This window comes from Camelina sativa, chromosome 13, assembly GCF_030686135.1.
Source record: "Camelina sativa cultivar CO46 ecotype springtype chromosome 13, ASM3068613v1".
NCBI classification, from domain to species: domain Eukaryota; kingdom Viridiplantae; phylum Streptophyta; class Magnoliopsida; order Brassicales; family Brassicaceae; genus Camelina; species Camelina sativa.
In genome coordinates this window covers 23,580,475-23,605,080 of record NC_141892.1, presented here as the reverse complement: position 1 = coordinate 23,605,080, position 24,606 = coordinate 23,580,475, and the positions used below count along the sequence as shown (strand labels likewise).

Below are 24,606 nucleotides of genomic sequence, written 5' to 3'. Positions count from 1 at the left end.
CAAAAAAAAAATTTGTTTTTTGTGATAAACTCTTATAATAGTATTAAATATCAAATTTGATATGTGTCAAAATCATGTTAGCTAGTGGTTAGCTTTGAAACAAATATATATTTACATAATAATTAGCTTTTGAGATTTTAATATATATTTAATTTACTAAAATATTTTAAAATTAAAAAATAGAAAAGTTCTCAATTTATCATAAAAATGAAAAGTAAATTAGAAAAATTTATACTAAATAAAATTCAACTCGTGCTAATATAAAAAATTATACTAAATAAAATTCAACTCTTGCTAATAATAATTGACCTAAGGGTTTATGATATTATTTTTTTCTTCATCAAAAATAGATTTACACAATATCTTTTCTGCTTTCCTCCTCATTTTCTCCAAGGTTTGTCTATTCTCTAGGCATCTTAAAATTTGGCTAGATCTATTGTTGAAAGGATTTAGGAATCGGAAACCAAAAGTGTATAGTGGTGATTTAGGCAACCTAGAAACCCTAATTTGTTGGCTAGCTAGCTAGGGTCAAATTATCGAATTGGCTTGCTTGGTGATGATATGATTTATGTTTGTTTGATATATATACAGGTAGGAAACAAAATTCTGAACTTTTTTTTTTGTTAGCGGATGGATCAGAATGACGGTTTTTATATGTTGGAACTCGATTTTCCAGAACCAAGGGATCCCCCTTGTCCTCTTGTTGAGTTGATCGATGTTAGCATCAACATGCCAGATTTGGGTATCTCAAATGTTGATGTACGCATAGATATGGGGGCACGAGTAGCGATACTTGGGCCTCATGGAGCTGTAAAGTCTAGTATATTGAATCTTTCTTGCGGGAGATTTAGTTCCAACTGAGGGTGAAGTGAGAAGAAGCCAGAACTTGAGGATCGGCAGGTACTCTCAGCACTTTGTTGACCAGTTACCAATGATGAAGTCCCCATATGATTATCTTCTTCCTCTTTATCCTCCTGTAACGTCCCAACCGCCACCTCTTAATGTGTCACATGTCCAATCCCAGCACATGGTCCCACCTTCCTTAATGGGCCCCACGTCCTCTCACTAGGCCCATGAACCCATCCATATCTGACGGTCGGTTTGCTACGTCCGGGAGGCATTAAACACTTGTTACCGTCCCTACAAATCACCACATGATCTTTCCCTGTGTTTTGTCCTCACTGGCACAGTTCTGACAATTACTTCCCGCAAGGTCACTCATCCTGAGACTATTCTAGCTCAAGCAAGCTTAACTCTGGAGTTCTGTCAGGACCCTTGACCAAAAAGATAAGTGCACTTTGATGACATAGGTGTCCAAATCAATTCTTTTAAATCTCTCCGCAAGTCTCTGAAACTGGGGTGTCACAATCCACCCCCACTAACAGATCGCAACGTCCTCGTTGCGCACCAAGACTGTCACCCCTGATGGTGTGAGCTCACTCGAACCCACTTGTAACGCCCCAACCGCCATCTTTTAGTGGGCCCCATGTCCAATCAAATCCATGGGCCCACTTTCCTTAATGGGCCTCACGTCCTCTCACTAGGCTCATGAGCCCATCCATATCCGACGGTCAGTTTGCTACGTCCGAGAGGCTTTAAAGACTTGTTACCGTCCCTACAAATCACCACATGATCTTTCCCTGTGTTTTGGTCACACCTCCTCACCAATACCAAAGGAGATGGTGTAAAGAAGCTGCATTGCGTTTGAAATTGATGAGGTTTGGGCTCCCTCGTCACCATCACTCTTCATTTTTACGATTGTCTGCAGGAGAAAAGGCTAGAGTAGTGTTAGCCTCCATCTCAATGTCCAACCCACACATTCTGCTTCTTGACGAGCCAACTAATCACTTTCACATGCCAACTATAAATGCCTTGGCGAATTCACTTGCTTGGTTCGGAGGAGCAGTTGTGTTGTTCAGTCAGGACTCTAGACTCGTATCTCGTGTCTGTAACCATGAGGACAATAGTGAAATTTGGGTTGTAGAAGACGGAAAACTGAAGTGTTCCATGGAGAAAAGCATTATTGACATCAAGCTGTTTGGTGCTCCAAGAGTTACTCACCGCCATTTGTAAAACCATATGGATCGTCACCGACTTGACAATCGGGCTAAAGGTTTTAGAGTAATCAAGACCATATTCCTTGTGCTTTGTACCTGTCAAGCAAGCCATTAGGTAAATATTTCAGTGTATAAACCCACTTGGTGGGAATAATATTATGACCAGGTTTCGGTGGAACCAAATCGAAAGTGTGAGCTCGTAGTTGTGCATTGAACTCGTCACCCATAGCATTCCTCCAACTCTCATCTCGCATAGCTTGGGTTACGGTTGTGGGAATGGACGGTTTGGACGTTAAAACAGAGAGGCTAAGTTTTGGGTTTGGCTTGACAATATTGTTTTTCCGTCGGGTTTCATAGGATGATGGTTAATTGGTGGATTAGGTGGATTTTGATCGTTTTGTGGTTGTGGTGAAGGTTGTGGTGAATGTTGTGGTTGGGGATGTGGCTCGGGTGCGAGACGGAGAAGATATTGGAGAAGATGACGATGGGGTTGATGGATTTGGGTCAGGAATGGTTGGGCTCAGCTGTGCAAGATCTCTTAATGGGCCTATTGATCCTTCGCGGCCCAACATGCTGTTGTCTTCGTCAACCCTCTCAATATCACAATCGGGAGTTAGCGAGGGTGAGAGAGGAGACTCAGACGTCGACTGTGCAGCGTGACGGATTGGCACCGGGGGCTGTGACGACTGGAGCTGTGACGAGTGGTCGGCGACTTACGGGATGGGTGAGCTGGGAAATACGGGATCCAACGATGGTGTGACCACAGAAGGAGAAAACGGAGACGAAATTGGAAAGCTAGACTCAACGAATTGAACATGACTGGAGGTATAGACTCTGCCAGAAGTGATATCGAGATAGAGATAAGCACTTTGGGTAAGAGAATATCCCATAAACACACGTAGGAGAGAGCGATCTTGTAACTTGTGAGTGGTATAAGGACGGAGCTATGGGAAACAGATACTGCCGAACACGCGGAGCTTCAAGTAATTTGGTGATTGTTGGAACAACTTAGCATATGGGGAGACATTGTGAAGGACTGGTGTTGGCATTCGATTGATCAAATACACCACTGTTGCAAATGCGTAAGGCCAGTATTGTTTCGGAACCGAAGCTTGATGGAGAAGAGTGAGACAGGTCTCAACGATATGGCGATGTTTGCGTTCCGATATGCAATTATGCTTAGGTGTGTGAGGTGGTGACGTGAAATGTGAGATTCCATGAGACGACAAAAAACTGCGGAAAGCGATAAACTCACCACCGTTATCAGAGTAAAGCGTCCCTATCCGTTCTTGAAACCGATTCTCCACCAAGGCTTTGAAAGCCATAAGCGTGGGCTTGACCTCCGATTTTTGTTTCAATGGATAGAACCATGTGTAGCGGATAAAATGATCCACAAGTACAAGATAATATTTGTAACCGTCATTGGACACAAGAGGTGACATCCAAACATCATAATATATATATTGGAGTGGTTTTAGGGAGAGTATAGTGTTTGTGTAAAGAGGGATTTTATGAATTTTATTGATTAAACAATGAGAACATGGAAAAATTTAATTTGTAGACTAAGAACATGGTAAAGAAATCTGAGAAACAATAGATTGTAAAATGGGTGGAGATGGATGACCAAAGCGGGAATGCCATGAGGGAAGAGAAGCTTTTAGAGAAGGAGAAGCGAATAGAGTAGTAGGAGAAACTGATGTTGGAAGTGGCCACTCGTACAACTCATTATTTGTTCGGCCTTGGAGTAACCGGACCCTTGTTTTAAGATCCGTCACATGAAAATAGGCCGGGAAAAATGCGACAGACATATTATTAGAATTTGCACAACCGATACACAGAAATAAGGTTTTTAGCAATGTTTGGAACATAAAGGACATCATTTAAACGAAGAGGTTTAATAGGGGTTGAGACAAAAGTGGAACCTATATGCGAGATGTTGAGATCGGAGCCATCTGCTATGGTGACCTCTTCACCACCATTTTAGAGTTGATGGAGAGCCAGATTATTCAAGTCGGTGGTAAGGTGATGTGTAGCACCGGAATCGAGCAGTGAAGGGTTGTTAGGTGATGGAGAACCCGTCATAGCCAGATTAGCTCGTGGTTGCCATGGCATTGGAGCCATCAGAGACGGAGAGAGTGAAGGATATTGGCCACCTTGAAATTGAAGTTGCGAGCACCTTCTTGCACTGTGTCCGTGAACACCACAAATTTGACATCGACCTTGATAACTTCGTTGTGGCATGTGACGAGGTTGAAACAGTTGTTGCTGCCAAGTCGGACCATTACGATGATTCGATCGGGACTGACCACGATTATTAGGATGACCACGAACATTGACCGCATTAGCAATCACTGGTAGGGATGAAGAAGAGACCAACGCGGCTTCTAACTTGTTCTCTTGGTTGATCTTCTTCTCCAAAACTTCGAGAAGAGCCGGTGAGCTTTCACGACCCTCCAGTTTATCAACCACACGTCGATAATCGTCAGGAAGTCCCTTCAGAATACGTTCGATCTTGTCATCAAGCTTCATAGGTTTACCAATATGGGCCAACTCCCACGAAAATAATCTTCAACAGACTTGTCTCCTTTGGTCCAAAGGTCAATCTGTTGCTTCACTTGTTGAATGTGAGAGCGGACGATGTGGAGGTGATGAATTGTAGTGACTGGACAGGGTCGGTCATGGCACCAAGGAGAGCACTGTAAATGAGACGGTCTTGGCGTTTCCAGATCTTGTACTCTGGATTAACATTGTAGATTAAAAAAAACAAACTATGAACTCTTGACCTTGCTTTACATTGTAGACCGTTCCATATTGGCATATTCCACCAAACTCAACAAGTTACGATGCTCGAATTCATAGATTCATTGACTCTCTCCCATTAATACTCATGCATGTGCACGGTCCTAAATGAATTTCCGGATTTACGAGAAGAGTGGACCTTTTTAACAACCCAACGTATTGCTTTAATTCACAGTTCGTCCTCTATAAATTAGCTTCGATACTTTAATGATTTTTTCCTCTATTCACACTTCTACTTCATCTTCTACAAATTTGCCTTCATACTTCCATTTTTTGTCTTCTTTCTTCAAAAATATTATTGATCATACGTAGTTTCCGCAAAATGCCTTGGAAAATAGTTCTCGCTGTAATTTGTTATGGAGTTGAAATTGCTTCTTTAGTGAAAAAAAAAATAATTTCCATATTCTTTCCTTAAGATCTCAACCATGTAACATCATGTTACCTTTATTATAAAACAAGATATGAAATATCTTATTTTGTTTTTTTTTTGGACAAACAGATGCTCTCATTCATTCAAATGAGAGCAAATACAAAGGAAGAGATGTAAAGATCTCAAAGTTTAAACTGAAACAAAGGTTACAAAGATGGGCATTCCCCAATGCCATAAAGGAGTAGATAGGTAACATCGAGATAGACTCCATGAGAGCTATGAAACAGTCACTAAAAAGCGGCTTGGAACATCAGAGATCACGGCAACTCGATTGATCATCCTCGAGAACTTCGGTGGATGACAAGATAGTCACGGTCGAGAGACATTGTGACGTTAAGAACAAAACCATAACCAATAAACTCACCGGAGCAAGGGGCACTAACAAGAGCACCACATTGGCAAGGGTTCGGTAAACCAAGGTTTGATGGTCAAGGATAGAGTGCTTTAACATCCAAAGCAGAGGGTCAGGAACAAACTGGTAGCACCAGGAATAGCTTCGATAATAAACAATCTGAGTGATGAAGATGGTGCTGAAGAAAGTTTGCTTGAAGTCGTCGGATGCAAGAGTTGAATAACAGGGCATAAGACCATAATACTTCAAGATTTTAACAACAGACCATACAAGTGAAACTAGAGCCATGAATAGCCAAGGATAACAATCAAACCGTAACAATACAGGTGGGTTCTCTCTCACTTGGTGCCCTTTACCAAGGAGATTAAGAACACCACACAAAGCATGTAGCCGGTTTGACAATGTTAGATGTGATTTAGGCTTCGTCTGGTGGGTTGTTAATAATACCAAAATGGTGCGGTTGATGGGATGTTGTTGAGAACTAGAAACGCTAGTTAGCATAGAGATAAGCGGGTTGTGGTTCTTCCAGTTAACAATCGAATTCACAGCTTGAGCAAAGACCAGGGATCTCCCATACACTATGTTACTACAAATCATTCTAGGTAAATGGATTCTCAGATGCAGTCTTCGGACACCGAGCCAAAGAACCTAAGAAATGTTTACTAGATAACATATGGATAAAAAGAGTAGACCTGGGATTTTGGAGGATGGGTAGGACCGTTTGGGATGTTAGCAATCCAAATTCAAGTCATGAGCTCATCGGCAGAGATCCAATAGACTTTGGGGATGGCCAGGGGAGTTGACATGGGTCTACCAAGCTCGTAGTGTGATAGATCTTAGAGACGGGAGTCCAAAATCGGAGATAAGTCGCATCTCTGGAAGAGTCCTCGCCAAACATCAACTCAGGAGCTGTGGAGGAAAAGAAAGCTTCAGGGGCAACGCACAATCCGGATCGGGGGAGATAGAAACACAAGGACTTTGGAACCGTCGATGGTAAGGCTGGGCGAGAATAGGTGAGGATAGGATTTACCGAACTCCAGATCATGCTGTAGTGGCACAAGGACAAGCCTTCGTCTAGATCTAGGGTAGTTGTAGAGATTTGGTCGGGACACAAAAGAAAAAAAAAAAAAGGGGAAAAAAGAAAGCAGGGTGAAGAAGTAATAACAGAGCGGAGAGGTTGAGAGATCCCGACGCCAGCGAGCCGGAGCTCTACTGACGTCGGAGAGTAGTGATGCGGGAGGCGTCTCAATTATAGTGTCTAAGAGAGAAATTAGGGCGAACGGAAGTTTTTTTTATCTTATTTTGTAATATGGCTTTCTATAAGCCGCTACATTGTTATGTCGTTGATATATTTACTGTGTAAAATCAGTAGTTTTAGATTTTATTAATCGCTAGGATATCGACGAGGTAAGTCATATAACCTCTATTATTACCTAACAGGATTCAATATCTTATTTTGTAATATGGCTTTCTGTAAGTCACGACATTGTTATGTTAGGATATCGACTAGGTCAATCATGTTAACCTCTGTTGTTAGATAAGAAATATTTCTTATTTTGTATTGTATCTCTATTAATATAATCTCGATCTATTGAATAAAAAAAGTTATGCAGTTTTTGATTATTTTGTTTATATGCTTTTTGATCACTTAATTCGCTCTCTTATTTTGTAATGTTACACGAAATTAGAATCATCACACTTACAATTTTGCTGAATAAACAAGAAAACGAATGGTCGAAAATACACTCCAGTAAAGACCCCGACACTTCAATACTTGGACAATAGAAGAAACACATTAACAACAACGTCTAAGAAAAAAAAAACACAAACCTCTCTCTATGTACATAATAAAAAGTACACACGAACTATATTCATAATTTTTTGGTCGTATGCATTTGCTTTTTACTGAAACCGATTAATTACTACACTTCTTTACCGTTAATAACGGCCAAAGATGGAGAAGATTCACCGCTAACTCTGCTTGGTGCCGGAGTGTTCCTCCGCGATTGGCGTTTCGTTGGCACTATGATGACTTCATCCTCCAATTTTCCGACCACGTCACTGTCATCGTCGTCGTCACCGCCTTTGAAAACCGGATGAATATAAGCGTCTTGCAAGTATCCTTTCAAGTTCAGATTCGGCTCTCTTGCTCTTTCCAATGTATCTTTCATCATAGCTTCCTGTAAAACATCAACATTTTCCCATCTCCGGGCTTGTAACTTGCAACATATATGTTACAAAGATAATAATGGAGATGTTTGTCAGATACGTAGAAGAAACTGACCTCTAAAGGGTAACGGATAAAGGCGGGTTCATAACGGCCTTTACAGAAGCGGTGGAAACCGATAGTAATCACTGGAAGAGCAATGAGAAACGGTGCAGCTAGAGCGGCGCGTTTTGTAGCCAACAAACCCATCAGAAGCAACTGAGATATGATCAATGCCGATATAACCCGTCCATGAACATCTGGCCAAAACGCAGCAGCGCTCTCGTACTCTTGGTTATACACATTTATGATCTAAGAATAAGAAAACAAAAAGAACAAAATGTTCAAGTTTGGCAGATTTGTCTAAATTATCCAGTATGACCAAATTTATAGGAGGAGAAAGATACTAATATTTACCTGATGGCGGTACACGATGTAAGCAAGACCGAAGAAGACTAAGATATAAGGAAGAAGCATTGGTGTCACGGGAGCGTAGACAAGACCTAGAAGGAAGTAAAGCTGTATCTGAGGCTCTCCCGTGTTGAAACCGATGCTTCCCGGGTCCATTGCTTCCTCTCTGTCCTTCTCTGTTTTCACCAAGAATGCGTTTTTGAGGTGGAATATAATGAGAGGTTTAAGCATGAGAATCTCTCCTGCAACTCCTGCCCAACCATCAATCATTATATATGTGATAAAGAAGGTTGCTTTCATCGGTATCGCCATCCCAACTGTCTTGGGGATTCTGCTCACATTGAAAAAAGAAGAGTCCTTAGCAAAAAGAAAGAAAGATTAACAGAGGGAGAGAGAGGGAGAGAAGGAGTCACGTACTGATTTGGTGATTGATTGAGGAAAGAGCTGAGCTGCTCAAACGCAGCTCCAGCGATAACATTTGCAAGAAAGACGTTCACGAAGTTAAATATGTAATATCTTGACGCTGATCGTCTTTCCAAGGATGAAATTGAAGTAAAGCCTTCAAACTTGGACATGGTCATCAGTATGGATGGCAGAAAGATCAAGAAAAGCTTCAACGCGATACCGGCTAGCAAACCTTGTATCACCGACTTAACGAACTTACTGTGAATACAAAAAGACAACCAACCGGGTCCAATGTTAGTTGAAAATGTTTCAGTACATTATTCAAATGCAATACTAGAGAAGAAGGAGAACTCACTGTTCAATAAAGACTTTCAAGAACGGTGCAACTTTCTCAATTCCCTCAACAGTAGCAAGAGATTGTACAAACGCAATAGGGATGATGAAAAAGAAGGTAAGGAAGAAGAAGGCTACATTCATGAGCAATCTTCTTACAGTCAAAGAAACATATGGGATCGCAAGGTTTGGCCAGTATACATCACGCGGCTCTGCAGCCCATTCGGTTAGCCATTTCGTTGGGTTTCGTGTCTGTGTGGTCTGAGCGCAAACAGCAGCAGCCCAACGGGTTTTGAACGAGACAAAAGATGCTGGCATGATTGACTTTTCATCATTCACCACATTCTCTCTTTCTATAGCAATCTACAAACAATGACGAGTTTGAACCAAAAAGGAACATTAAGCATAAGATGGCACAAAAATGGAAGTCAGGTAAGACAGACCACAAAAAGCATACCTCTTTTGATATTTTATCAACTTCAGCAATGAAATGTTCGATTGCGTCAACTTTTTGTCCACACAAGCCAAGGCACCCAAGCTGTTTTTGTCCAATAGAAGCGACTTAAGAGAATAAGAGCTAGCAGAAAAGAAACATCAGTTTAACACTTTTAAGTACCTTTGTCATTGGTCTGATCTCAGAGTTGTTTCTAGAGTATTTGAGCTGATAGTAGTCAAGCCAATTCTGCAGCTTCTTCTTCTTACTGACCAAATCAGCGAGCTTGTTTGCATTGCATACAACCTATAAATTGTTGATTAGAAGACTTATAAAAAAGACAATAGAGAAATTGTTTTCCACCAAGACGTGCATATGAAAAGGTCAAGTCATCCTATGAAGTTTTTTACCTGATGTGTGAGGTAGTGATCAGGGTGATTAACTAGGAAAAAATGCTCCACAAGCTCACTCACAGATTCGTCTGGGTCTGGAGGTACATTCCTAACAAGAACCTGTCAAAAAGTCATGACATAAAAATCATTGACTTAGCTTTGTTCTGAGTTTAAACCAAGGGAAAAGAAACGGTTCTTACAGTGAACTGGTCAGGTCGACGGGCTTCTGAGGCGACAAACTGAAGCCTCATGTTAGCAACTGTCTCATACTCCTTCATCAGCATATAACAAGTCCAGATTGTGAAGGCGTAAGCCATTACAATATGAGCCCAAAACCTGGAAAACTCAAAAAACAAAAAAACTGAGTTTATACTTAAATACCAACAATTTAAGCTCATAAAAAGAACACACACACACACTCAAAGATTGCTGTAACAAACCTAAGTGAATGCTGTGGGATATTTGAAATTGACAGTTTGTCAATATCACTTGAAGTTACATTCTGTAAGTGCTTAGCCAACTCCAACGTGTTGTTTGTCCAATGGACCGGTACAAGAACTGCCCAAGCAAGTATTGCTATTGGAGCAAAAATCTTAAGCCTGCAAAATAAGGTAACCAAAAAATTAATATTCATTACCCAAATGATTCAAATCTTATGGACAGACTTAAGACAAGCTTTTGCTTTCTAAAGACTTTCTTAGTCAACTTAATTTCCTCTTCTTGATTCTAAATTTAGTCTAAAAACATAATGACCCTTGCTAGATCTTTTCCTACCCGAGCAAGTAAATCCGGAGATACACAACAGAGTCTAAACCAGCATGATCAATCAGCTCACGCTCAGGCATCTTGAGAGCTTCAGGCATCCAATGCAAGAACTTGAGGTATGATCTGACATCCAAATTCACAAACCGCCCTGCAAACCCTCCGCTACTTGCAGGGCTGCTTCTTAACCCCCTGAGGTACCATTTCGAGAAGTAAACCCTGTCGTTGAACGGCTGAAGCCTTAGAAAAGCAAAGATAACGAAGAAAATGAATGCAGTGAAGATGTTTATCCCTGCTGCTAGACCAATGTCTCGAAGTGTTGCCATGATTTGTTACTTTTGCTGCTTCAAATTGCTCACAGTTTTTACCTGAAAGAATCACACTTTGTCAATACCAAGACATAAAAAATAGAAGCTTTGAGATTCAAATCTGATTACAAACAAGGACACATATCAAAAATAGAACCTAGAGACTGCATCCAACATACAAGCTCCCCCAAATTGGAAGAAGTATACAGAAAAAAAAAAAACAGGTTTAAGACCTTTGAGAACAAACCCAGACAAAGGATTTCAATTATGAAATTTGTAACTTTAACATACACAAGATCTGAATTACGAAGGAGATCGAAAGCGTAAAGACATAAGCTTTTTGCTCTAAATCAAGTAAAAAACGCAAAATAAAATCAGGGCAACATAAAAAATCGTATCTTTTTTTGTTTTGTTTGCTTGAAACCCAAATTAAAAATCTAAGCTTTTACACAAAACGTACTCCATAAAAGAGAGAATGAAATTTAGAGAATTCAGGAGAGAGAGAGACAAACCCTAGAGATGAGGAGTGAGAAAAGGCAGTGTAAAGATTGCCTCTAGATTCATATGAGGAGGATAAGCTAAAAGGCACTGATAAACGAACTAACACGCAAAGCCACACACGGCGTAAACACACACACACAAGAGACTGAGAGCAAAAGAGAAGATAAAAGATTATAATAGTAAATCTTTGAATTATTTTGTTTGCGTTTCTTTTGGGGTTCTTTGAGAAATTATTGTAACACTGATTCGTCAGTGTTAATGAAGGCTGTCGAAAGGGATACTAATGATGGAGATTGAACCAGACCTGCCCCAGTCTCTCTAGTTAAAGTTTTTGTCGGACCCTTTCTATATTAAAAAAAAACTGTAACCAACAAGTAGACGAGACGATTCTTTTTTTCGTTTTATTAGATAAAGCATTTTTTCTTTATTAGTTTTTTATCCAAAAGTTTTAATTTTTTCAGGACCGTTTTGATTTTTAGAAGTTACGAATATAAGTATATAACAGTTCATATTGGAATAAATTAAATAAAATTATTGAAGTGTTTTTGTCTCTTTCTTCTTATAAAAATATTTTTAGATCTTTAGATCTTGACACTCAAAGTGACATACCGACATATGAGTTTTTTCCTTTAAACCTGGTCCTGTAAATTAAAAAATAAAATGATTGAGAAGAATCATTTTTTTTTTTTGTCGTGATTCTATAGAATCTGTACCTTTTATTTTATTTTAAAAGCTAATGAAATAATTCAGATCCATCTAAAACTACAGTAGTACAGTTTATGTGGTATAGTCTTTGTTTTACATGTCCACCACCAGCAGCCTCAATGTGCAAAAAGATAAGTTATTTTTTTAATATATATATATTTTTCGGGAAAATCACATTTTAAACTTTCAAAGTGTCACTAAATAACACTTTAAACCTTTATATTATTTCACTAATCTTATAAACTTTTAAAATGATTTTACTAACGCTTTAAACCTTAAAACTAACATTCTTGTTTGCACCGCCATTAAAAATGACGAAATAGTAATATCCGTCAACGTAAAACAGTTAAACTATGTTGGTTTGATTTAAATATTTGTTTAATTTATTTATTTAATTTAATTTAATCATTTATTACAGTTGATAAATAAAAAAAAAAAAAGAAAAAATCAAAGCAAAAAAAAAAGAATCGGAGGTAAGGTTAAAATAATTGATAAATTTAAAATTGAAGACGACAACATATTTAGAAGATTCATTGGTTTCCAATGAGAAATCAATCGATTTAATCACACTCCAGAGGAAATTTGTTTATTAAAAAGATTAATAATATGAACAGTGACGTTGTAAAAGTTTTGTCTTCATGAAGAAGATGAATACAAATTTATCTTTTTATCTTTTTATTTATTTATAGAAACTAAAACTAATTAAAATTTTCAATTAAACCAACATAGTTTAAGTATTTCGCGTTGACGAATATTATTATTCCGTTATTTTTTATGGCGGTACAAATATGGCGGTACAAACATGACAGTTAGTTTGAAGGTTTAAAGTGTTAGTAAAATTATTTTGAAAGATCAAAGTGTTAGTAAAATCATTTTAAAGGTTTATAGTGTTAGTAAAATTCTCTCGAGGTTTAAAGTGCTACTTAGTTACACTTTAAGAGTTTAAAATATGATTTTCTCTATATTTTTCTATGGTGAAGTCTATATAGAAAGTTAAGAATAGAAAGCAGCTTAAAGATAAAATCAGGATTCTCCAAAATTAGTAAAATCACCCTTTTTAAGTAAAAGTAAAATTTGGATGGATGCTCAAATAGAACTTGATTAACCAATAGAGAAGTTTTCATGCAAAAAATAACTAAAATTCTACAAACCCAAAAGCTAAAAACAAAACTTTTTCATGGAAAAATCGGTTTTGATTGGTAATCTTTACCATTTTAATAATTGCTAATCAAAAAAATTGCATTAAAAGTAGTGAAAATATACCAGTTTGACACAAATTTGGCAATTAATTGCTAGATTAACACTCCACCCTATCCAATAACTAGAATGACACAATTTTTGTGTAAAATGACTAAAAACCCAGAAATTTTGTTTTTTTTTTTAATTTTTTTTTTTGAAGAAAACGAAAATCCTAAAAAATATAGTATTTAATATTTTGATTTAAAATATGATTAATTAAAAATATAAAATGATTAAAAGATGATGTTTATTTTTTAATATAATATATAAAAATAAAATATGATTAAAATTAATGTATAAAAATAATATTCAAATATTGTTTATAAAAATATTATGTATAAAGATATGATGTAAAAATATGAAGTTTAAGATTATGTAGTTTAAATAAGTTTTATAAAAATATAATGTATGAAATTATAAATAAAAAATAATGTATTTAAAAATGTTAAAATAAGATTTACGAAAATATAATATAATATATAAAAATATGATTTTGAATATGATGTTAATTTTTTAATATGATATAGGAAAATGAAAATGTATAAAATATGCTTCAAATATATGAATTTAAAAATATGATTCATAATATGATTTATAAATAATATAATTAACAACAATATTACTGAAAAAATATAACTTAAAATAAATTTGTTGTCACTGTATTTACATTTTACATCTAATAAATCTGTTCTCAAACACCAGAATTTTGGAGGGAAACAAAAAACCTGTCATAACATAAACAAATCTGCCATAACAAATGGTATTCATATAGGTTATTTTAGCAATTTTAAAAAACGTTATAAATCTGTTATCAAACGACATATTTTTAGTTAAATTAAAATTCGTAATTTTAAACAAATCTGTTATCAATAGAGGTCAACCTAGTAATTATTTTTCTGTAGAAAACTATGTCTTAACATGAAAGATTTTTAATCAAGAAAATAAATCTAAAATAACTGTGTAAAATAAATCTGCTAGACATTATATCAAATTTGTCATATATTGTAAAAGTATGTGGTGTCTTTATAAATAAGTCTTTCGTGAAAAATAAATTTGTTATCAATTATAAATTTGTCATAACTGTAGTTAAAAAAATCTGTCGTCCGAAATAAGTCTGTCATAAAAAATCGGTCATACAAAAATAAATCGGTTATGCAAAAATAAATCTGTCACAACTAGTCCGACACACTTTTAAAAATATTTTAATTTTCTTAAAAAAATTCTGGGAGAGTAAATTTGACTTTATTTTTTTCTTAACAAAGCAAAAAATGGTATTTTAGGCAAAAAAAATAACTCATATAACCCTCAAATTTTATGAGTTATTTTAGTAATTAAGCTCTTAATTTGGATCAATCTAGTATTTCTCCCTTAAAAGTATTATCAAAAGTATTACTCTCAATTATTTGCTTACCCTTTTACTAATGTTATTTTGTATCGTTTAAATTTAAAAAGATTTTTGTTATTCTTCTGTGGATTTAAAATTATAAAAAAAAACTGAATTTTACATAAAAAATTTTAAAAATATTTATTTTAAGACGTGTAAGAAATAATAAAACGATATTTTTTGTGAAACTGGATGGAAAAATTATTTACCATTTTTTCCTTTTTTTTGTCCGTCAAAATACTGACGCCCGTTTGTAGTTGTCAAAAATTGGGTTTTATGAGAATTTATTATAACAGTAGTTGCCAAGTTGTCGAGATCCTAACGGCTATTTTGAATGAACATGGGACTTTCTGTAGTAAAATAACGGTTAGTTAAACTCGTAGCAAAGATTCATACGGCACGCGTCGAGTAAGAAACGTGATGTGAACTCACACGCACGCACCAATATGAATCCTGCGACACGAAGATGAGATAAGCAGTTTGCATGTGTTGTGCCGACAATTTAACCGTGAAAAACACGCGCATCTCATGTGATGGTGGTTTACATCGTTTTAATTACTATTTTGACTTTTGACCTAAGGGGTTGTTATTGAATAATGGATTTTACTCCCTCTCTCACACAAAAATTCATCTTTTGACACTTTCACACATATAAAAAAAAAATTTAGTTTTTATTTATAAATTAATTTATAATTATTTTTTAGTAGAAAGAGAAAATATAAACCAATAATAATTCAAAAAATTTAAATATTTTCAATGATTACTTCTTGAAATTTACAAAACATCAATATTTGTGGGACAAAAAAATATCCCAAAATATCAATCTTTGTGAAACAGAGGGAGTAAAAAAATTTGATGTATTTTGGAATTCAGCTTTATTTAATTAGGTATTTGAAAAAGTACATTAAAAGCTGTTATTGGATTATGTATTTATTTGATGGATTTTAGAATTCTTTAAAAACACTGTTATTCAATGTCCATTGGATTTGGTGTCATTTTAGATTTTAATATATTTCACTCTGAAAAGATGAACAAACACAATCCCACATATTTCTCAAGTATTTCAATCTTTCTATCTTTCTATCTTTCTCTTTTTTTTTTCAAAATTGATTCAGGAGATTAATCTAAGAATTAAGAAATAAAATATAGCTCTGGCCAAAAGACCACTGTGATCTTTCATTTTGAGGCTTTACACAGCTTGCAGATCCCTTGATCTGATTCTGCCTAACAAATTCAAAACTCTTAACAACGGAATCAAACAACAAGAATCTCCAGCGGAGATCCACCACCATAAATCAAGAAGAAACCCCAATCAGATCTCCAACTCAGATCGACAATGACCAGAAAATATTGCCACGACATGTTTTTGTTTCATTTGATATAATTATGGGTAATTTATTTTATTTTTATTTAATTTCAAATATAATAAAATCCACTAGTAATACTTTCAAATCCATTAGTTATGTCATTCAAATCCACTAATAATGACAACAAATTCACGTTAAATGAATTAGAAAACTTTTGAATTCTAAAATCCACTAGTAATTGAAATCTATTAAAATCCTTTAAAATCCTTCATTCAATAACACTCCCTAAAAGTATTGACACGTCTGTAATTACTAAAAAATATATGAAATTTAGGGTCTGAATGGTGACTACGGTCAGAACGGCCAAATTCGCCAGCAGTTTAGTCTACCCCAAAAATAGGGCGGACAACAAACCGCTGCGAAATAAATTTATTTGTACATAAAAATAGTCTGCACTTGGTCCGCAGCGGTTATCTACATTTATCTTTTAGACCAAACTACTAAGAATTACATTTGATGAATGGTAAATAAAAAACGGTACGGTACGCAGACGGATTTGTCCGTCCTAACCGTTGTAACCATTCACATTAATTTATGTGATTTGATATGATGATCCTTGGGCCAACGTTTGTAAAAGTGGGTAAGGTGAGGTGTTCCATCATCATCCACTTGATTTGCTGAATTTAGAATAATGGAACCATAAAGTACAGCAAAAGGATAAAGTTTATTTCCTGAAATATTTGATTACTAGATTATATGTACCAAACTTAATTAATCTACCTCTCGTTGTCGTGGTATGTGTAGTGTTTGCTTCAAATTACGTACTTTAAAGAGCATATCTAGTACTAGTGGTGAGCTCGCTATATAGTGAAAGGGCACACTATATGTTAGGGCGTCGTGTTGGCGTTTGTTTGGTAATGTATTTGATGTTTGAGCGGATCGTTGTTGTTGTGCTAGCTAATGTTCGTAGGGTCATTGGTGCATGACGGGCAGTAGACAGATGGTAGTTTCTAGAGGTGCTATAGTATCGTCAGGATTAAAGTCTAACTTAAGGGTGCAAATGGATGACTTAAGGTTAGTTTGTCATGAAGAGTAGTTATAAGTTATTTAGTTATACATAGTCTTTTTTTTTTTGGTGCAAAGTTATACATAGTCTATCATCAAGAGAATTGTGGTGGATTGATTTCACACATTTGTTAAGAACTTTTTATTATTATTGGTCAAACAAAAATGTTATACCATTTTCTTCTTTTATGATTTCAGTGGGTATAATAATTTCTTTTGACACATGCTCTTTTCAATCATCCCAAAAAGCTTACTGATTAATTGGTATCAACAACAATAAAATCATTTTATTATTTGAATATACATATTTTTATTTCATTTTTTAAAATCTTAAAATTGATAAAAAAAAAAAATCTAATTGATATATTTGACGTTACAATAACAAAAGATGTTTTGTCTCTATACTTTCAACTAGAAGATATTTATTTATCCATATCCTACCTAGATATTTTAATGTGTGAATCTAATACATTCTCTTATATACGACCAAATTAGTAAAACAATAATGCCTCTCCTGCAATTTTTCTTCATCAAATATTTCAATGGAGTCATCATCTTCTTCACTCCTTCTCCATCAATCTTACCTCTCTTACCTTAATCCAAAATTTCGAAATAGACCTTCCCTTTCTATTCCGTTAATGCGAAATTCGCGAAAATGCAAACAAACTAGAATTTGTTCTAACAAGATGTACGTTCCTGGTATGTAAATAATATTTGATGACATTTCATTCACACAGTGTGGTTTTTGATCCATACACAGTTTCTCTATATAGATTAGTGTCTATTTTCTAAATATGTTTTTTTTTTTGGAATAATTGAATTAGGCTTTGGAGAAGCTTCTCCGGAGGCTAAGGCTGCGAAGCATCTTCATGACTTCTTTACTTACGTTGCAGTGAGGATAGTATCTGCTCAGCTTGAGGTCAGTATAATGATTTTTTTTCTTTAATTTAGGTGTTTCGATTATAGTAATTCTCAATTTCTGTTAATCAATGACAGAGTTATAACCCTGAGGCGTATTTGGAGTTAAGAGAATTCTTAGAGACAAACTCTGTAAGTGACGGCGATAAATTTTGTGCCACTCTGATGCGTCGCTCTTCACGTCACATGAACTTAGGTACCAATCCTTCTATAGAAAAAGTCACTTTACATATGCTGCATATATCTCTTTATATTTAATATGAAATAACGAAACTAAAAACTTTGTTTTTGGTATCATTCATGACCAATGCAACAAGCCCTTCGAATTTTAGAGGTAAGCTACGCTTTTCTTTTCTCTTTCAAGACATTAAAAGACTTCTACAGCGATGTCAAAAAAAAGACATCTACATCTGTTTTCCATCTCTGCTTTTGTATTTACGGTTTGACCTGTTGTTACCACGTAGGTACGGTCTGCCTATTGTAAAAACGATTTCGAGTGGGATAATCTGAAGTGCCTCGCCTTCAAGGTTCTCTCTTCTCTCTCTCTCCCTCTTTCCTTATCTCTATACATATTTGAGTGTAAAGAGTATGTAACGGAAGCATCTTGTGTTTGTGAAAATGTAGAACGTAGATGGATCCAACACAAGACTCATGCGTGAATATGTCTTGGAGACTAGCCATGTCGAAACAGATTCCGATACGTGAAACCTCATGTCTCTTCGAAACACATTCACACATATATAGTCTGGAGAGTATACACACTTATAACCGTTTGTACATACATACACCATTGTGCATTTGTGCTTAATGTTAATCTCAGGCCTAATCCTAGACCCTTTGTCTTTTGAGAATGACCAAATCGAGAATCACATTGATCAGTTTTCTTTGCGGAGTTACCTAGAGACGGGAATGGATACCGGGAGAGGCATGGATTTTGCCCGACCCAAAATACGATTGAGCATAGTCTTCAATATTCTCTAACCTGTGTCATTAATCAAAAATACAACAGATTTAGAACCAGTAAAACCGAAAGCCTTGAAGCAGAATCACTTAGAATACAGAGTTTACTTTACCTATAGACATAGTTAACCATAATGCCTCCACTTTGATGAATACCTTTCTCTGATCGATCCGCCATCCAATTTATTCTTTCAACCATCTATGTAACATATCAAAAAACAATAAACTTATCAATCTTAATCACTCTGTTAACTATAAGACCTATCACACTGCACTTACCGCTCCATTTTGCAAGTGGAAATTAGCAACAGAGTCTAAAGCTTTTCCTCTCTTCTTCTCTTGCAAGAGGTACCTATCGTAATCAAGACAAAACATTGAAGTTTATGCCTAGATTATTCATATTTAACCATTGCATCTCATCCAAAACTGAACATACCTTGCACATAACCGCATAAGAATAGGTTCTAAAACTGGCAATATACGAGGTGAAGTAGGCCAATCACAGTTCTTTACTGATAGCAAATTCAATAGAACTTCCATGCCGTTGCTACCTGAAGAAGAATCACTGCAAACAAAAGGTTATTAAGTTGATGCCTTGGACATGATTTTGTATATAATTGATAAGAACATACATGAAGAGTTTTATTAATGAATTCTTACTCTGATAGACTCATCAGGGCTTGTTCCTCTTCTGGTAGTAATACTTTCTCGCTAAAAGTAGATGAAGGCGAATTGCTCTGTGTATCACGCTCCCCTTCAGCAAATCTTGATTGAGACGATAACTTTGAGAGGAGCCATTGCATGAATCCAGGAATGGGGCTAAGTGTTGCAAATGTCTGGAACCAAAAAAAAAAAAAAAATTTGTTGAGCAAGTAAATAAGGCCTCAATACAGTAATAAAATAGCCGAAGTAGTACTCACAGAAACATGTGGCATGTCTTTTTTCACCAATGTAATCACTCGTTTGATCAGAAATTTTCCAAGGTTTATCCCAGCTAAGCCAGGCTGCATATACACATTAGAAATGAGTCAAAAAGCCTTAGCTTTAAACAACACCATGAACTGAATCGGAAAATACGATATGAGGCAATGAAAACTGCAAGATCTACATATATGCAGAAGGAGGATGAACAAACCTGAGTTGAAGAAATTGAGTAAAATAAAGCACTTGTTGCTTGGTTTTCTGGTATGGGAGGATTGTCCCACAAAACTTCCTGCTACAGTATAAGTAATTTTTTAGACACATAGCCAAAAATCTAAACTATGCAGTATAGGGTGGAGATTAGTTTGACCTGAATTGTTTGAGCAACAGTTTCCATAAGAGCAACTTCGATAAAAATAAGTGGCTCACCTGAAAATAATGGCACGGCGCAAGATGATTAACGAATGTGGTTAACTTACAATCAAAGAACTTGTCTAGAAAAACTAAGTAACTAACCAGGAATAGATGGATGGAAATATCCAAAGCATCGACGGCCTATTCCCAATCTTCTTTTAAGATCCAAGAGGTTGCTAATAGGATGCACCGCCTTATAAATAATGCGTCATCAGATAAAATTTTTAACTATCTGACACAGTAAACGGAAACAACTAATGCATACCTCGTATGCGACAATTTTCTCAAGCAAGGAGGCAGGATCATCCCAAGTAATTTGATGGAGCTCTAAAGTGGCAGGACTAAGCCACATACCAAGTTTCTCCTTTAAAAAGGAATCTAACGTTCGCAGAGATGGCATGTTTTCTTTTCTACACATTGGAAACAAACCATCAAGGTCAGATTCTAACCGGAAATATTTCACCATCTGATTCAAAAACTCTCTTCCACTATTTGAGTTTCCAGTCACAAAACAAGAAGATGAGGAGGGATACATTACATGAGTATCGATAGAAGATCAGCACGGAGTATAGACAAAAATCTCAACCCTCCTGGATGTGTATTCAACCTCTCAAAGAGAACTTCATATGTTGGCCGAAGAGATTGCCTCAGATTCCGTTCAATGCGATAGAAAACAGAAGATAAAGCCTCCTTATTATCATCATCACCTAAAGAAAAATACTTTCTCATCAATGTAGCATTATCGAATAATACCGTAAAAGAAAGCAATCAGAAACACAAAGACTCACCAGCTGGATTTTCAAGTCCGAGATATTGCTTAACGAGTTCTCGGACTTGCTCCCGGTTAACATCATATTCTTTGGCTAAAACAAGCAGTAACTTCCCACGGTCTTCAAGAGACAGGCTAAAGTAACCCTATAAGCATTTTAAACCATAAGTAATTAAACAACATGAAAGAAGGGAATCAAGAATGAGACAGTGTTTACCTCTTGAAAATCACTAAGAGTAATGTCTAATACACCGGTTTTGCTAGCTGAGATAGCAGAGTGCATTGTTTCTCGAACTACATCGTATACCCTAAACAAACATAACCAACAACCACCAAGTCGATTCAAAGATTACAAAACTCACTTCTTTCAAAGATCAGAGAGGTGCTAATCAAATATATAAATGAGTAATTACCTTCCTGTGGTATCAAACTTACTAGAATTCCCAATTCCTTCATTAGAATGATTCTCTTGTGTTTTAGATTGAATCTCCTTCTGAGAACAAATCAACAACCATTATAATAGAGTCAAATTGGCCTTATTCTATTCTTATCTTCTTTCAAAAGCTCAAGAAGCAAAACCATCTTTTTTTTTTTATTTATTTTTTTTCTTACTGAAGTTAAAGCTATGGATGCCAATACAAATTCCTTACTCTCTTCTTGTTTAATCAAAAGATGTAAACATTTTCATCGCCCATGGTTACAAATTGGGTGAATTTGATCACAATCGCCGATGTTATAATCAATTCGCAACGAAGAACAACTTTCAGAAAAAAAACAAAAAAAGCTTACAGGAAAGTGAGAGAGGGAGAATTTGGTGGAGGGATTGTTGGATCTCATTCTAGCACGCAACAGAATCGCCAGATTTTTCTTGCTCATATCTGAATTTACATCATGTGGGTTAAACGAAAAAGAAACAATTTTTATCGACAAGAAAAGGGAACCCAGAAAGATAATAAAAAAAAAAAAGAAAAACAAAATCAAGCGATTCGTAATAGAACATGGGACAGGAGGAACCTTTAAAATCTGGCCGTTAAAGTATCGGAAAAAAAAAATCGAGACTTTTGTCTTCTCCTTTTCAACGGCTAGCGTTTAAGCCTTTTAAGGTAGTGCATATACTAACGGCGTCGGTTGTAACTTTACCTACCGCTTGAGACTTGACCAAGTTTAATTAAACCAAACTAAAACTTAAATCATACGTTTAAATATGCATTAATTATTAATGAAATAGATTTGATAAAATGGCGCATCAAAACGCTTCCAATCACACAAATCCAAAAGATAAAATTATCTCAACAGTTCAATATCTTTTTTTGTTGGACAAACTAGAAGTTCAATAGTTTTTATCTTGCATTATATTGTATTTACTTTACAAGCCAAAAAAATATTTTTTTTAGGTTAGAACTACAAATACATTTTGTTCTATTATTATTACTAGGACTCAAACCTCCATGGTGTCGCGGATAAGTATTTTAGAAAAAACAATTAAATTTAAAAAATTTAAAATAATACATTATAAAATATTTGAATGTAATAAAATAGTTTGAATACATAAACATTAAACATAAACTGTTATTAAATATACAACCATCAAAATGAAAACTTATAAAAAAAAATATTATGTAGAATAGACGCAACTTTGCTAAACATATTATTTAAAATATTATAAATATAAGATATTTTATGAAAAGTTAAGGTAAAGAGCTACGATTAAAAAAATCATTATGGCAAAGTGATCCTAACTGAGAAAGTGAACATTTACAAAAACTACTATGAAAACTTTTTATAGGAAGTGGAGAGGAACTGATCAACACACGATTCTTCGCAATCTCAATTTCGATTTTAATGGGGGGATAGTAGATATGTACATAGGTTTAGATATAGATATATATGGGTACTAATTGGGTATCAGGTATTATCCGATCCGAACCGATACCCATAAGTATTTACAATCAAGATCCAATTAGTATAATGTGGAAGATCCATACCCGATCCGAACCGGGGTATTTCGGTTCGGTTCCAATACAGGTATTTCGGGTCAGATATATTGCCCATGCCTAATGAAAAGTCGCAATTATTGTTCACATTTATTCAGATTGTTATTATTTTTTAAAAATATTTTTAACAAAAAGTTACGATAAATAGACGCAATTGTAAATTCTATATTAAGTCGTATTAAATTTCTCTATTGATATAATCATTTCTAAAATTTTAATTAGATTATTGAATAACGTTGAATATTAGATATAAATATTCATTATTTAGATTTAACATAAAATGAAAAATGTGTTTCAACAAACTTGTTAGTTAGTGATGAAGAGAAAAATATAAAGAGAGTTCAAAAACAAGACTATTTAAATAGACACACCTATTAGAACGAAAAGTTGTGATGAAAAAATATAAATAAAATATAGTGAAAGACACAACAATGAACAGATGCAATCGTTTGAATTAATAAAAAAAATTGTTAATATTTTTACGAAAAATACTCCGAGAAATTGCAACTGTTGTGTTTGCACTTGATTATACCTACAAACTCATATAAACTGCTTTTAAACAGAAGACATATTTATTACCATATTCAAAAGTCAAATCCAAAAGCTCACTATATAATCCATCTAACTTTTGGAAAAAAACTCTTTTGTAAATTAGATTCATCATTCCAAAAATATTTTGTTAAATCAATAATTGGAAGAATTTATTTACTTTTAAAAGGATGAATGCTAAATTATAATTTAGAGAGCTGTAAAAAATGTTGATATTGAAATTATATTTTCTGTGTCATGGCAAAAAATGAAAACAGTTCAAACAGATATATATATATATATATATATATTTCAAAAGATATAAATATTCGAATAGACACAACTCTACAATGAACAATTGCAACTTTACAAAAAAAAATGTTAAAATGAACAATCACAACTTTTTGTAAAACAAACATTTAAATTTTCTACAGATTTTTTTAGAAAATTATCCAAAAGGTACAATTGAAAATACACAACTTTTGGTGGCATTTATTCGGATTGCTATTATATATAGATTATTATTATTATTACTATTATTATTATTATTTTTATTATTATTATTATTATTATTATTATTATTTTTTTATTATTATTTTCTTTGGTTTTAATGTTAAGAGTATTGTTCTGTTATTGTTTCCAAATACTTTTCCTTTTTCATTATAAGCTACAGTATTGAGGATTATACATATAATAGATAACACGGGTTACAATTTCTTTTATTTATATTGTAATTTTTATATAAAATATAATTTATGTAATTGTTTTTAAAAGTTGTTGTGAATAAACATTATGCAATAAAATCATATGCTAAATATGAGGATTTGAATTTTTTTCGAGATTTTGTTGCTAGTATAATCGAAAATCACTCTTAATCTGCAGAAGAGTTATTATTTTTTGTGATTTTGTTGCCTATATGTGGTTAGTTAAATATTCCGTGGAACTTTTTTTTTTTTTTTTGGAATATCCTTATTAAGAAGATTTGAAATTGAGATTTAAGTAATGGTTACGAC

General features: G+C 34.8%; 3 protein-coding genes across 6 annotated transcripts; 1 reads left to right on the top strand and 2 right to left on the bottom strand.

The window, feature by feature from the left end:
- Positions 1 to 7,275: 7,275 nt before the first annotated feature.
- LOC104773297 (hyperosmolality-gated Ca2+ permeable channel 1.1) lies at positions 7,276 to 11,859 on the bottom strand. Of its 2 annotated transcripts, none has more exons than XM_010497872.3 (12): positions 11,401 to 11,859; positions 10,593 to 10,948; positions 10,259 to 10,417; positions 10,019 to 10,154; positions 9,837 to 9,938; positions 9,610 to 9,732; positions 9,451 to 9,531; positions 9,016 to 9,356; positions 8,673 to 8,918; positions 8,262 to 8,586; positions 7,923 to 8,156; positions 7,276 to 7,818 (listed from the first exon to the last, which is right to left on the bottom strand). In XM_010497872.3, exons 2-12 carry the CDS (start codon positions 10,904 to 10,906, stop codon positions 7,561 to 7,563), a joined length of 2,319 nt encoding a protein of 772 aa, XP_010496174.2. In that variant the 5' UTR covers positions 10,907 to 10,948; positions 11,401 to 11,859; the 3' UTR covers positions 7,276 to 7,560. The 2 variants fall into 2 exon arrangements, with proteins under 2 accessions (XP_010496174.2, XP_087337980.1); XM_087481854.1 differs by having other exon boundaries at positions 7,276 to 7,798; positions 7,951 to 8,156.
- Positions 11,860 to 17,479: 5,620 nt separating this feature from the next.
- LOC104773294 (chaperonin-like RBCX protein 1, chloroplastic) lies at positions 17,480 to 18,885 on the top strand. Of its 2 annotated transcripts, XM_010497870.3 has the most exons (6): positions 17,499 to 17,788; positions 17,914 to 18,008; positions 18,086 to 18,203; positions 18,325 to 18,341; positions 18,472 to 18,534; positions 18,632 to 18,885. In XM_010497870.3, exons 1-6 carry the CDS (start codon positions 17,632 to 17,634, stop codon positions 18,710 to 18,712), a joined length of 531 nt encoding a protein of 176 aa, XP_010496172.2. In that variant the 5' UTR covers positions 17,499 to 17,631; the 3' UTR covers positions 18,713 to 18,885. The 2 variants fall into 2 exon arrangements, with proteins under 2 accessions (XP_087337979.1, XP_010496172.2); XM_087481853.1 differs by lacking the exon at positions 18,325 to 18,341 and having other exon boundaries at positions 17,480 to 17,788; positions 18,086 to 18,226.
- LOC104773295 (uncharacterized) lies at positions 18,688 to 22,241 on the bottom strand. Of its 2 annotated transcripts, XM_087481851.1 has the most exons (16): positions 22,086 to 22,241; positions 21,861 to 21,949; positions 21,485 to 21,564; positions 21,289 to 21,379; positions 21,091 to 21,217; positions 20,841 to 21,009; positions 20,568 to 20,712; positions 20,405 to 20,495; positions 20,259 to 20,317; positions 20,103 to 20,180; positions 19,888 to 19,971; positions 19,628 to 19,803; positions 19,404 to 19,532; positions 19,247 to 19,319; positions 19,081 to 19,166; positions 18,688 to 18,989 (listed from the first exon to the last, which is right to left on the bottom strand). In XM_087481851.1, exons 2-16 carry the CDS (start codon positions 21,945 to 21,947, stop codon positions 18,905 to 18,907), a joined length of 1,560 nt encoding a protein of 519 aa, XP_087337977.1. In that variant the 5' UTR covers positions 21,948 to 21,949; positions 22,086 to 22,241; the 3' UTR covers positions 18,688 to 18,904. The 2 variants fall into 2 exon arrangements, with proteins under 2 accessions (XP_087337977.1, XP_087337978.1); XM_087481852.1 differs by lacking the exon at positions 22,086 to 22,241 and having other exon boundaries at positions 21,722 to 22,076.
- Positions 22,242 to 24,606: the final 2,365 nt, after the last annotated feature.

What these genes read in the sequence shown, in the direction of transcription:
- LOC104773297 (XM_010497872.3), bottom strand. Translation starts at nt 10,906, where the DNA reads ATGGCAACACTTCGAGACATTGGTCTAGCAGCAGGGATAAACATCTTC. An exon ending in ATCCCACAGCATTCACTTAG is followed by an intron (nt 10,155 to 10,258) that starts GTTTGTTACAGC and finishes TGAGTTTTCCAG; the next exon opens with GTTTTGGGCTCATATTGTAA. An exon ending in TTATCCGTTACCCTTTAGAG is followed by an intron (nt 7,819 to 7,922) that starts GTCAGTTTCTTC and finishes GATGTTTTACAG; the next exon opens with GAAGCTATGATGAAAGATAC.
- LOC104773294 (XM_087481853.1), top strand. Translation starts at nt 17,632, where the DNA reads ATGGAGTCATCATCTTCTTCACTCCTTCTCCATCAATCTTACCTCTCT. An exon ending in TAACAAGATGTACGTTCCTG is followed by an intron (nt 17,789 to 17,913) that starts GTATGTAAATAA and finishes TAATTGAATTAG; the next exon opens with GCTTTGGAGAAGCTTCTCCG. An exon ending in TGAAGTGCCTCGCCTTCAAG is followed by an intron (nt 18,535 to 18,631) that starts GTTCTCTCTTCT and finishes GTGAAAATGTAG; the next exon opens with AACGTAGATGGATCCAACAC.
- LOC104773295 (XM_087481851.1), bottom strand. Translation starts at nt 21,947, where the DNA reads ATGAGCAAGAAAAATCTGGCGATTCTGTTGCGTGCTAGAATGAGATCC. An exon ending in GATCTTCTATCGATACTCAT is followed by an intron (nt 20,713 to 20,840) that starts GTAATGTATCCC and finishes TCCAATGTGTAG; the next exon opens with AAAAGAAAACATGCCATCTC. An exon ending in GCCCTGATGAGTCTATCAGA is followed by an intron (nt 19,533 to 19,627) that starts GTAAGAATTCAT and finishes TTTTGTTTGCAG; the next exon opens with TGATTCTTCTTCAGGTAGCA.